We start from the raw sequence: 13298 nt of genomic DNA, 5'->3' as shown, positions 1-13298 counted from the left end.
CCAGGAGGAAGAACACTATGTTTCAAACCTTTAAAAACATACTCAGTGCATTACCATGATGTATTTTTGTGCCTCAGGTAGCTTATGAGCTGGCTGCAACTAGGCTCCAATGGCACATTTAAAAATGTCCATCTTTCACTGATATTCAACTACGTTTTGAGTGCCTAAACATGGGGTTTCCACTCCATGGAAAACGACATTGCTAGGCCCAAAAACATGTTCAAATGACATTAGCATCAGCTGCTCAGCAACTGCCACCAAATTCAAGTCACTATAACACGCTCTCTTTTGATTCCAGTCTTAATTTAAGTCTATTATTTTCGGCCTTTAACAGTAATAGTACGATATAAACATTCCATAACTCCTTTTTGGGAACTGGTGTGCACCAATTAACTGATTCTGAGGATATATAGATACCTTTGTTCAGGCGAGCTTGAGACTAAAAAGTCCCCTCTTCCGCTTAACCCCTAATGAATATATGAATTGGATACAAAAACCAGTACTTCACAGCACTATTCAAAAGCATTTTAAGCAAATTTCATGCACACCATATCAACACCTATAGTGACAAAATAAGATAATACATGGAGAACAGAAAATTGTTTATGCTAGTGTAATACATATTGCCCTAAAATGTGGTTTCCCATTCAATGCCATACTCATTTTCTAAAACATGCAAAAATAATACTAAAATTCATTTTTCAAGGGTAAGTGGAATTAAATAAGGTTTATAGCCGTAAATAAGGTAGGGAAAGTTAACATGAGGAAATCCATATTTATTATACCATCAGTACACAATTGCTTAGGGGACAATACAACTGTACACTCCATATAAATGGCTATATGTTAGCAGCATCAACAGTTCCAGTTGTACAATGGTAAATTTCATCCAAGTAATTTGGCTTATTGGACATTGACAGTTTCTTTCTCATCATTTCCTCATGGTTATTTTCATACCTACATCCTTCATTATCCATGCATATAAAAAGTTTGAGTCTTAAAATCAAAACAATTTTTACCATGATGTCAGCAAGGATTTCTTCACATGTTTGATAGAGGTATACAGAGACATTTGATTGAGAGAAAATATTATTATACAATTCAAAAGGCCACATTCGTGAGATTTTAGAGGTGAACAATACACTGCCATCTAATCCCAGTAAACAGATGCCTCTTAAAGGTACAAAGCACGTTTGATGTGGAGCACAAAAAAATATTCATTTTTAAAATGCCACTGAAGGATCTGGGATTAAACAATTCTCACTGGCAGAATGAGAAATATCTGGAATCTAACTTGGTCGAGAGTCAGAAGAAAACAAAATTATGAGAGTGATGAGGGAAAACTAATGTGTCGTCATGTGATTCACCAGACACTTCCTAACATTATCACATCATCCAAGAGTTTAAATGCTTCACATCATGTTTTGTCTGTGAAGAAAACATTCAGCAAACTCTCCCATGAAGCAGAAATGAAAAATTGCCCACAAATAGTTGTAACACAATGACTAGAGAAACCACATGGATTTGACAACACAGTCATGAAACAAAAAAAAAAACAAGACAATTTTAAATGAAGGTAAAAAATACTGCAAGGATAACAATCAATGAATGCTAAAAACAAAAAAAAGTGTAGGTGAATTTCCAGCGGGGATTAACAACTTCAATTTCATTTTGCTGGTCCACAAGAATAACTTCCACTGCATCACAATAGCAAAGCTGATTCACCATAGTATATAATCCCTCCCCAAACAATGCCCACCACTCAAAAATCACTTTCAAAGTATTTCACAATCCTTCACATAAATTCATGCTCACCACCACAACAAAACAGCATATTGTGCACTGGCTAATAGAGTACTTCTCATGTTGAATAACAGCAGCAGATTCATTGTTCCCAGAAACTACGGGCAAACTTCACAGAAACTCTTTCTGGCAATTGAAGATTACCCATCCATTCCATAACTATCGCCTGTAGCCTCCAGGTGGGGGAGGATTTTGACTCTGGCTCAAGAAAGCAAGATGACCCTTGGGGCATTTGTTGGCATAGTGACCTTTGCATCCACACTAAATAAAAAAGGCATGAATTAGAAATTCAAAATCACAAAACCTATGACTAAGTTTTGAAGCAGTTATTGGTAAGATAAATATCTGGCCTGAATGAGGAGGAAACATTCAGACAAAATTTGATTTACAATGAATCACAAATGGGAGAATGGTACAGTAAACTGTAGAGTTACATTTAACTTGATGTTGAAAAATATACAATCAAAATCCAAAATCAATTGATTTTTATGCTAAAAAATAAAAATTTCAACCTTTTACAACATCCCTCAGTTTCATAAACACAGCAAAACACAAAGGGTAGTAGTTATCATAGGGCCACTTTGGTGCACCATAATGAGGCGAAAATTTCATACAAATTGAAAAATTAAAACTTGAGACATTTTTCAAAACACAATGAAGAAAAAAACTGGTGCAATCACGTAGAACAGAAATTAATATGTAATGTTATGAGGAGAAAGGTGAGATCAAGAAAATACAATACCTTGAAACAGGTTACTTCTTCTAAAGGCTTTTGAAGTTTTGGATCCTCATCACCCTTATTTACATAAAGAACAGCTTTCGACTGGAACAAAAGGGAATGCAATAAAGACAATATGAATATTAAGTCATAAGTAACATAGTAAATACATAAATTTATTTCAAATTCATTCGAATAAAATTTATCGGGAGTGACATATGCATCTGATGTGCACAAAAAAAACCTATGTAAAATAATATCATTTGAGGCCATGGCAACAATCAACGGCAGATATTTCAATAATTCAATTAAATTCAGTCAAATTAGATGCTAAAAGCAAAGAATCCCCTGCTGAATTAAGAAGCATATCAATCAAGGCCATATTATATTAACACTAAAGACTACAGCTAAGCCAAAACTAAATGCCTACTGGAGGAAAGACCCAACACACATCAACATTTTATAATGAAAAGATACAAGTTTAACAAAAGAGATTAAATGCATGACTGGTAATACTTTTTATGATTCAATTATTTGTCACTTAGAATGGTATACCATCTACTTGCACAAAATTCTGGAAGAAAACAAATACATAGCTAACATATATTTTAGTTGAGACATAATATGTATTCAATTTGCTATTCTAATGCCTTCTTAGGATATATAATTTTCAATTGGAAATATGAGTGAACTTACATGAGTTACCCCATAATTCCATCAATTTCAACGAGATAAATTCAGGAATACTTAGGGAACTTTTTACATTTGTCAATTTTTAGGTGAGTGAAAGCAAGTTTGAAAATAAGCACGTAAAACCCATTCTTAGTCAATTGCATTTCTAGTTCTGGCCTTGGATCACATACCAATCTATCACAAAATGTTTTATTGAAATATTGATTGCTTTCAAACAATTGTTTCATCGGCTGGCTATTCTCAAAAATTTACATTCCAAATAACTTTAACCTTCTGCAAAATTTTTTCGGAATATGCTCAATTCAATAAATAGAACATTAAGATTTAGAGGTGAATCTTAATTTCAAATGTTTAATGTGTCCATTTAATATTTTTGAAGCACAATTTTAAGGTCAAAATTATGACAATAGGGTAGTTTCCTTCATCAAAGAAAACGAAAGGCATTGATTGCAATTCGTTACCCACCATTAGTGTATTCTTAATTTACAAATTATTTGGTTTTAGAAATACCGGTTTAGACGAATGGCAATGATCAATTTTAACCTCATTTGAAAAAGGCCAGATTGGCGCCCATGCGATGCCACTCCACGTGACGCCACAGGGACCTAGTTTTTATATGAGTAGATAGGAGTTTTACATCGTCTGAGATTACCAATGCATGCATGAGGCACAGAGCTCAGGGAAATATGTCTTAACCCATTTCTTCCCAACGTTGCGTGAACGCAACGCAAACTTTGCGATTTTTTTTCTCTGTATCTGTTATTGATAAGTAGTTAATATTTTTAACATAGGTAGTTCAATGTTTTATAAAATGTTATGAATTTTTTCACGGAAGAAATTTAACCCTTTCACTGCTGTGGACGTACCTAGTACGTCCGCACGGCAGACTGCGGTGGACGTACTTTTTCTTCCTCCCTGCCATGCGGTCAGCACTTTCGCCAAATCACTTCGAAGGGACCCACTAATCCGCGACCCTTTCCTCGACGAATTCACCCACGCAAGACCGTCTCATCGGCCCTACCAGCGGGGGCCCTACCTCCGGAAAAGTGACCGCTCTGACTGCAATTTGAAAATCAATCAATCAATCCGATCATCACAATATGATTGTTTTCATCGCTTTCCTTCCAATCAAGCAATCAAGTACGTCTTTGAACCGTGTTTCTGCGATGAAAAATAATGATTTTGTTAACTTTGATATAATAGCCGTTTTCCGGTGGTCCGCAGGCACGTTTTGTTGCAAAGTTAACAAAATCGTTATTTTTTATCGCAGAGACACGGTTCAAAGACGTACTTGATTGCTTGATTGGCAGGAGTGCGATGAAAACAATCATTTTTTGATAATCTGATTGGTTGATTGATTTCCAAATTGCAGTCAGAGTGGTCACTTTTCGGGAGGGGGGCCCCCCGCTGGTAGGGTCGAGGAGACGGTCTCGCGTATGTGAGCCGGTCGAGGATAGGGTCGCGGATTAGCGACCCTTCGGAGGGTGTACACACCCATCCTGGAAGTACCTGCTCCATGGGCCCAGGAAACGCATTTTAACATTTTCGCCGCATGTGAGGAGAAGGTTTCCGGAGATTGAACAGCAGTGAAAGGGTTAATAACTTTTGTTTTTACAATGGCCTTTTCATTTATATGTAAGTCGTTATTTTAGGTTATCTTATAAATTTACATATTATGTTAAATCTGAGGCACTAGATGATTATATGTATCTCCCTGCAAATACAATGATGCATTTGTATTATAGGCCACTGCAACAAATTGGGTGAATTTGACTAAGTGGTTTTCAAATTATTTAAGAATAAAGCAAGTGTTGCGTTCACGCAACGTTGGGAGGACCCCGGTAATCTAGGGAAACGGCGCGCCGCGGCGGTAGTCGTGTAGAGCATTTCTTTTTGGACTGAAAAATGAAAAGCTTATCAAGTATATGTTACCTTTTTATGGTGAAACTTTAGTTTCAAGCAATTGTACAGTATTTTAGTCCTAAATATACATCTACATAAGTGTTGAAGGGTCTTTAGCAGGATGTTTGGCAGATGGTGAGTTTCCACCGAGTTGTGTCTGTTTGATATTTTTAACTTCACGTATCAAGCAAGATTAAATCAGCTTTTACTTGTGCTATAGTGGAAACTTAATGTGATCTAAACAAAGGATGCATAAAAACTTTGCTATAGAGTTGTCCAGAAAATATAATGATTTCTATAGGCGTCTGCAATTTCAAGATATACGGGCATCCTAAGGTAAGAACGATCTGCTTACCACAGTTGACAAGTATGCAAAAAGCAAGTGAGTATGTGAGGGTTAGCAAATAGATCGTAAATTCGTATTTATGTGGTGTTGTTGACTAGGATCCATAGGGAAGGTAGTGGGAGGGTAAAAAGCATAGTTAGGCTGGGCAGGAATATCCCAGCACCAATGGGTCTCCGTGCACAGCAGGGGTTGGCGAGTGAGCAAAATGAATGGAGAGATAAGAGGGATCACATTATCGCAGTATTTTCTGAGAAATTCATGCCCACTGGCCGCTGACGATAATGAGCTGGTAAGGCTCCAAATGAGGGTGCAGGTCATTTCCAAAGAAATTTTTTGAGAACTATGAGTGACTATGAATGCACAGGGATTCCAAGAAAAATATATCTCGGTATATTGACTCAGGTAAAGGGCTTTCTGGGTATTACGGTATATAGAAGGGGCGATGTTCCGTTCCATCTGCTTTTACTATATCTGTGGTTGTCTGTTGAACAATCGTTCCCTCCAAATAACCTGAACTCACATTTGCAGCCTAAGTTGTTCACTATCGCCAGTGATCATAGTGCGTGAAATTCTCAGAAAATATTCCAATAGCGTGGTATTTCTTCCGTTTTGATGTTCAGTGGTTATTACACCTTAGCAAAAAATATTACTGGAGTAAGGACGCGTTCCTAATGTGCGTCAAACGATGTCCCGGAAGCGTTTTGTTGAACCTAAAATGTTCTTACGCCTGACTGGTAACAGAAGTTTGGACCAGGGGGATAAGTTTTCTAAGATACATCCATACTTTGCGAGCTCAACCAAATATTTCGACGGTTCGATACAATTTCTCATAAATTATCTTTTGACGAGAAGATGATGCCATATTTTGGCGAAAGTGAAGGAGCAATTACTCATTATCAATAGCAGACACTTTGTTACTTCCGCGATATAAAAATCCGTAATATTTGACCAGTTTCTTTATATTTTCTGTACTTTATAATGGTGCAATAGCCGAAACCAGTCAAATAGTATAAATTTTTATAAATACTTTGTGGAAGTCACAAAGTGTCTGTTATTGATATATGGACCTTCTACCACGTACAAGCTTCAAGTTTCCATGTGAGCAACTACACTTTTAGTCCCTAAACTTTCCATAATCTAGGACATAACGGAATAAATAGTTTGCGAAATACAGTAAGGAAAGATAAGGTTGGCCACAATATTGTTCGTGACGAAAAAATTCAAGAAGAAGATGCCGAGTTTGTAGCAGCCAGATGTTTAGCGATTACCAAAAGTGCAATATTCATTTACATACTGATTGGTCCTCTAAATTTCATGAGCAATACCAAGTTTAATCAATATTTAGGGTTAATTATATATTTGGGATGCAATAAAAGCGAATTATTTGCAAAAATAAAAGAGTTCCGAAAAAAATGCAACACGGCTCATTTGACCCGGGAAACTCCCAACGTTGCGTATACGCAACGTTTCACCAACCGCAAACTAAAAACAATAAAAATATAAAAATCGATAATTTGCCTTATTTGAGTCTATTTTATTGCTAATTCATCTAAATATTTGGAACTTTTAAGCTATTAACATGCTTGGGATTTAATGGGTTAATAATCACCTATTAAAACTGCCTATGGTCGGAAAGCTTTCTTAGTTTGATAAGGTATTAATAATCCTTATTGAAGCCAAGCACTACCAGCTAGCAGGGTACTCGGCTACCTGCTAGCATCCTGTGTCGTATTAGCGCTCAAAGCCTCACCCCAAGGTCACCTCGCTTGCGGCAGCGGGAGCCAGAATGATGTCACATGGAGATTTCCCGGCATTCATACTTAGCCATCACGTTTTCGCTTGAAAATTTTCACTTTTCATTAATTATGAAAAATAGATATCGTCATTTAAAAATCTAAAAGCGTGAAATACATACTCCAGGAGTAATAACCTTTCGATTTAGGCAATAAAAAAATAATAGGAAACCACCCTATTTGACCGTAAGTGAAGTGAAAAATCAATCAGCCTTCTTAGAGCCATTAATTCCTACTTACCCAATTACCATAGCATAATTATATTTGCATCTTCTGGCCTATGAAACTGAAAGCACTAGGTTTGGAAAATTAGTAGCTGCAATTGAGGGATTGACTGAGAAGTCATTGGGTACCAGTGATTTTTTTTCTCAGCACAGTTTAGTGCAAAACTAACGTAAAGAAAAATAAATGAGTTTGACAATATATGCATTAAGTGATGTACATATTTGATTTTCCACCCAATGTCAGCAAAGAACAGAGACTCACTTCTATCCTTTGGCCAACAAGTTTTTGTGTATTTCTGTACTTAACTCAGTTTAGAAAAAAAATCACTGGTACCCCTTATCTTCTTAATCCCTCAATTAACGAAGGATAAGGTCGAAAAATGCTACGACTAAAACCCAAAAAAATTCACATACAATCATAATAGAACAGTTGCGAATGTGCATCCCAACCAGATAGATATTTGGAAGCAGCACTTACACTCACTCTGAACTCCTCCTCTTTGGCCCGAAGTTCTTTCAGATCTGGAGGCATTTTATTGCAATAAATGGCTTTGTGTCCAGATTCGCCACAGTAATGGCACGTGATGATAACCTTTTTGCCTTCTTTCTGTTGGACATCTGTGGCAGGAAGCTCAAACCGAGGACTAGAAAAAAATAGAGTAAGTTACTTTCACTTAAATGACATCATGGACTGTTAATCCTTTCTCTACGAATGACGAAAATTTGCATCAGGACGTTTATTGACCCGGGAACCAAAGCTGCAAATTTTCGTCGGAGATTTTTCTATGCAAGCGATCGAATGCCAAAAATATACATTACCATGCCCTCCCCCTTTTAACGGTCACGGGTTTGCGAAGTCTTAGTTTCGAGACCCAACAAAGTGGGCCTTGGGCCGTATCCTCGAAATCCGGGAGCAGGTACCCGTCTTATATTACCACTCTTTATGGTAAGGGACCGCCGTCATTCAATTGTTCAATCAGTCAGTTTTTGAAATAAATACTTGTTCCTTTCTTAAAAAATATAAACTAAGAATCGAATTCTATGTCTTTGGAGCAGCGTTTACAATTTTTAAACGAAACTCTACGATAAATATTAACTTATACCTTGATTTCAGTATAAACATCAACATGGAAATTGTTAATGCGTTAATATTGACAGTAGAGCATCGTTCAAAATTTGACAATTCTCAGAATAAAACTAGGAATTCAATTCGAAGTCTGTAATTTATGTGCAAGCAACAATTATCCGTATATCTAATTCATATAAACGAAGCATGATTTACCGCGAGCCAATGCCACTGATAGGGTTATAAACCCCAAAAGGAGGAAGCCCAACTACCCTTGGAGTCTGAGATAATGAGTCTCCACTATGAAGGGTCGAAAAAGGTTGGTGCTGAGAGTGCGTGATTATTAGCAAGACCCTTCTTAACCAATGTCCCGCAAAAATGACGGAGGGCATGGAAGAGGCTCCTGGGGCTCAGCACAGCAGTCATGCTAAGGAGAGAACTCCACCGTCTCAAAAGGGTTAATCCGTTAATAAAAATATATAAAAAATTGTGTAACAAAAAATTAAAAATATATGTAACAGATCCAGGCAAGGAAAGGCATATATTTTTCAACATTACTTCAGCCTTATAAAAACAGAAGTAAAATAATCATTTCTATTCCACCAACATGTCAACTAGTTTGGCCTAGTCAGGCAATAATCAAGAGCATAATGCTGCTTCTGCTGTCATGGAAGAAACATTTCTGAATCTATTAGGTAAAATAAAACTTTCACGAATAAAAATCTTTCACAAATAATATTTAAAAAAAGTATTCCCACATTCATTAATTGCTAGTGGACATTTTAATCAGAGGAAATCCAGAGTAAATAAATTCTCTACTTTATAATCATCACCTTAACTGACCATATTATATTATATTTTCATCCACATTTAAAATAAAGACTGTCATTTACAGATATCAATTACCAGATAAGGGAACTGTAAATTGAAATAGGGTACAAGATGTAGCAAAACTATAAAAAAAAGTATACTCACTGCATAAACTTGCATTCAGGACCATCTGGACAAAACCCAGCCATGTAATGAAGGCAAAGAACTCGCCGTACGTGACGATGCCTGCAATTGGGTCCATGTCGGCAAAATCCACGATCATACCACGGACAATCACGAATTTTACTCTCAGGATCAATGTGCAAGAATGGACACTCCTTGTTGTGGCATGCATCTAACAAAGAATATTCTCAAATTAAATACATTCCGATCAAGAAGTATCGTAATCTAAACTCTTTATCCTATCTTCCAGCTGATTCTTACGATTTTTTTGTCAAACATTGGCTTGACTTACACACAAAACACAGTTTACTTTATTTCCTAAAAATATTCATCATGTTAAATGATGTACAAATTATATTGGTTGGTTTTATTTCTTTGTAAAATTAAAGCTGTAGAAATATTTGATTCAATTATTTCAACATGTAGGGATATAACCAGTTTTTTATATTTAAGGTAAAAAAAATGTGCATTGAAGTGAAAAGATAAATCAAAAATCCATGAAAGTAATTCATTTCAATTCAATGTGACTACAATAATGCAAAATAATGAATAAGGATTACCTACAGATAAATGACAGATATGAATACATATACTTGAGGTAAATTCACTAGCAATAGAGCCAAAGCTAGAACATTTTTATCAAAATCAATTATTTACTTGGTACAGCCGAGGTATCAAAAAATAAAAAAATGCACAATAAACCAGTTACATACCACCAAAATACACCTAAGCAATGACTATAATCGAGAAGAAAATGGCCCACAGTAAAGTCATATCAGACAAACAAAAATTTGTGTCATAAAAAATAAAAACTTGGCAAAAATGCTTGATAAAGAACCAACAATCCTATACTATTTGAAGTTTTGAGAATGGAATATCGATTTTAATGCATGCACCTTGCTTGTAATTTTCATTGCCAAATTAAGTGATTCATTTATTTTATGAACCACCTGAACAAGCTCTGAAAATAAGTGTACCATTGAGGCATCAAAGTAGAAATATAATAAGATATTTAAAATTCAGTGGTCTCATAAAGTATGTTCTATCAACTAAAATAGAAATCGGGGACCACTTCCGGAGCATAAAAATATAGGTATGGAATAATTTTGGGCAAATTACCAAACACATTAGATGAAATCATTAGAAAATCATTAATTTGAGCCATTCAAGGAACGATATTTAACCAATCAAAAAATTGTGGTGACACGACTCATTTCACATTGCTCTCATTTGAATTTTGAACTAATAACCAAAATGTGATATTGATTATTAGAGATTATACTCAGGAGATAAATAAATCGAAATATTAATAAAGATGACTCACTAAAGCGAGAGTAGAAGTAACACTCGGGCATTTTGCTCATGTCATATTCATGAAGGAATTCACACTGATCTCCCTTCTTGCAGAGACCACGCAGCCAATGCTTGCAAACAATTGTCCTATCTCCACGAACATGCCGAAACGGGCAAGCTGAGCCTTTATGACAGCTTCCCTTAGGGAAAAATTCGCACACCGCTGCCGTCGACTCTGGAATAACAATGAAAATAGTCTTGAAAATCACATCACACAAAATGAAATCACCAGGATTTCGGTGAAACACCTTCCAAAATCCAACGCTACCTCAAATCGGGCATAAATATTCGATTACTCAAATGTATGATTCTTTTGGAAGGCAAAATCACCAATGACTCCCATTAAAATAATTCCAAAATATAATTACTTCAATTAATAAAAAGCGGTCAACTTTAAGGTTATCCCACTAAACAGAGGCAATTAGCATTGAAATGATACATTTTACGCCACTTGATGTTGATGAATCCAATACATTCCCCCAAAATACCGCTGTTTATATACAGTTGCATATTTGTATACATACTGTCCATCCCAGTAAAGGGAAGTGGTAAAGCTCCATATTGTTCTTCTAAGGCAATTTCGATGTCAAATTTCACATTATCTACACCGGCTACAATGAACTCCATTTTCAATAAGCTGCTATTTAGACTATCAACATTAATTTTCAATGAAAAAGCATTTCATTCGGATTGCCGACACACACTTGATGGAAAACAATTGACGTGAAATATCTGTGCGACATCTATTGGTTATTCGGAGAATACCGTAACCAAAACATCGCTGCTAGAGACATCTACAGTATACTTGCTCAACTCTTAAAACCCCACTTCTCCACAACGCCCTAGCGGCGCTTAATACGAATTCAAGTACCATGTCACCACGAATTGCGTATTCCTTTAGCATTTTCAGCTCCATAAGAAATAAAAAGTTCAGGAAAAAAAATAAAAAAATTAGAACTTTTCTCTAATGTTAATGATGGTGCCATGAGGAAAAAAACTCAACGCGGGGTTGGTAATGATCACACCCTAAAAGGTGGTTTTGTCATGATTTAGAAAATATTACATTTTCGCATAGACCGTCGCTTAAAAAAAATTAATTGCGATCGATGCAATAATATCTGAGAGGCGATTAATTTCGACTGATATGAATTTTGTCGAAATACTGATCACATTAAAACATGCAGGCGTAAATGTGATAAATATTACAATCATACATAGATGATTTAGGCGTAGCATACGTGCTACATAGAATACACCCCTACAGATATAAATTCTTTGCAATCTTTTTTACTTGCATTACCACTATCAACGTTTACACAGGTTTCGTTCCTTCAATTTGATCGAATGTTATGAATCTGTGTGACACAGTCAAGATATGCAAACATCCAGTAGATATCGTAGTACCGCGTTGTTGACCATAAGGGTGATAAAAACAGAAAATAGCCTATAGCAACAAGTCAGCTGACCCAATTAACTAACTAAACTCAAAACTAAGGTAACATGCAGAGATGGTCTACAATTTAAATGCTAATGAATGGGGCTTCCAACTCGAAGGTAAAATTTGTAAATTGTAACGACAAGAATTAACCGCCGAGTGCATTTTATTTTTCTTTCAATGGGATACGCTGGCCCAAATTGGTTATAGCCGTGGACTTATCTTATCCAGCAGCTAGCACAGATTTTACTCAATTGAAAAACTAAGTTATATGCGCCCGCTTGCACCAGAAAAAACACGTGTTCTAAAAAACACCACAGAAAAAATCATCATCCATACTAAACATGATGACATCGGTAAAGCTGTGAACTCTGGAAATATGGCCACCTATAAAATCGTGGGAAAACTGAGAATTTTTTTTTCCTATTACCGGGAAGGGTCCTGATATCATAATCCTGAAATGGAAAAAAAGGTAACGTACGTAGCTTTGATATAGACTTTTTATGATTTGCTGATACCTGCACGTAAGTTAAAGTTGAAAATCTTGATACATACGGAAGTTCTCAAACACCTCAAATTGCGTTACGTACTTTAGGTACCACATACTGTGAACAAACATGAAATTATATTCCCCATCCATGCATTTTGAAATAGCTCTACAGTTGTTCAAATAAATATCACATTCAACCTATTTATTCAGATCGAGCATCAGGCTAACGGAGACAAATATTTAATGACAATATTTTTCAGGAACTTTTTACTGATTATCCTTACGGGCAGTGGCGGATACAGAAAAAGCTCAAGGGGGGGGGGGCGCAAAATAGTTTGAGCTACTTGTATCGCAATGAAAAATAATAAAGTTACATGCAAAGTTTAGGAAATGTTTATTTAAACTGATTATACACACATACAAGATAATGGTATCTTATGGTATGAAAAAGTTACAGTTGCGGTTCAGCACTGTGAGGTAAT

The 13298-nt window shown here is 36.0% G+C and overlaps 1 protein-coding gene across 2 annotated transcripts; it reads right to left on the bottom strand.

The window, feature by feature from the left end:
* Positions 1–758: 758 nt before the first annotated feature.
* LOC124157783 (cleavage and polyadenylation specificity factor subunit 4) lies at positions 759–11633 on the bottom strand. 2 transcript variants are annotated; one of them, XM_046532795.1, is made up of 6 exons: positions 11416–11633; positions 10863–11066; positions 9521–9710; positions 7958–8123; positions 2546–2626; positions 759–2064 (listed from the first exon to the last, which is right to left on the bottom strand). In XM_046532795.1, the coding sequence occupies exons 1-6, from the start codon at positions 11516–11518 to the stop codon at positions 1963–1965; spliced, it is 846 nt and encodes a 281-aa protein (XP_046388751.1). In that variant the 5' UTR covers positions 11519–11633; the 3' UTR covers positions 759–1962. The 2 variants fall into 2 exon arrangements, with proteins under 2 accessions (XP_046388751.1, XP_046388752.1); XM_046532796.1 differs by having other exon boundaries at positions 7964–8123.
* Between the last annotated feature and the right edge of the window lie 1665 nt (positions 11634–13298).

This window comes from Ischnura elegans, chromosome 4 (assembly GCF_921293095.1).
Source record: "Ischnura elegans chromosome 4, ioIscEleg1.1, whole genome shotgun sequence".
NCBI lineage: Eukaryota > Metazoa > Arthropoda > Insecta > Odonata > Coenagrionidae > Ischnura > Ischnura elegans.
The sequence above is the reverse complement of the archived record's forward strand: the minus strand, read 5'-3'. Positions and strand labels throughout refer to the sequence as shown.

Bases quoted from the DNA above. Each gene is read 5' to 3' on its own strand.
- LOC124157783 (XM_046532795.1), bottom strand. From the start codon at position 11,518: ATGGAGTTCATTGTAGCCGGTGTAGATAATGTGAAATTTGACATCGAA. The intron at 9,711-10,862 runs GTGAGTCATCTT...ATTCTTTGTTAG, and splicing joins TTACTTCTACTCTCGCTTTA to ATGCATGCCACAACAAGGAG. The intron at 8,124-9,520 runs GTGAGTATACTT...ATTTTTTTCTAG, and splicing joins CCTGAATGCAAGTTTATGCA to TCCTCGGTTTGAGCTTCCTG.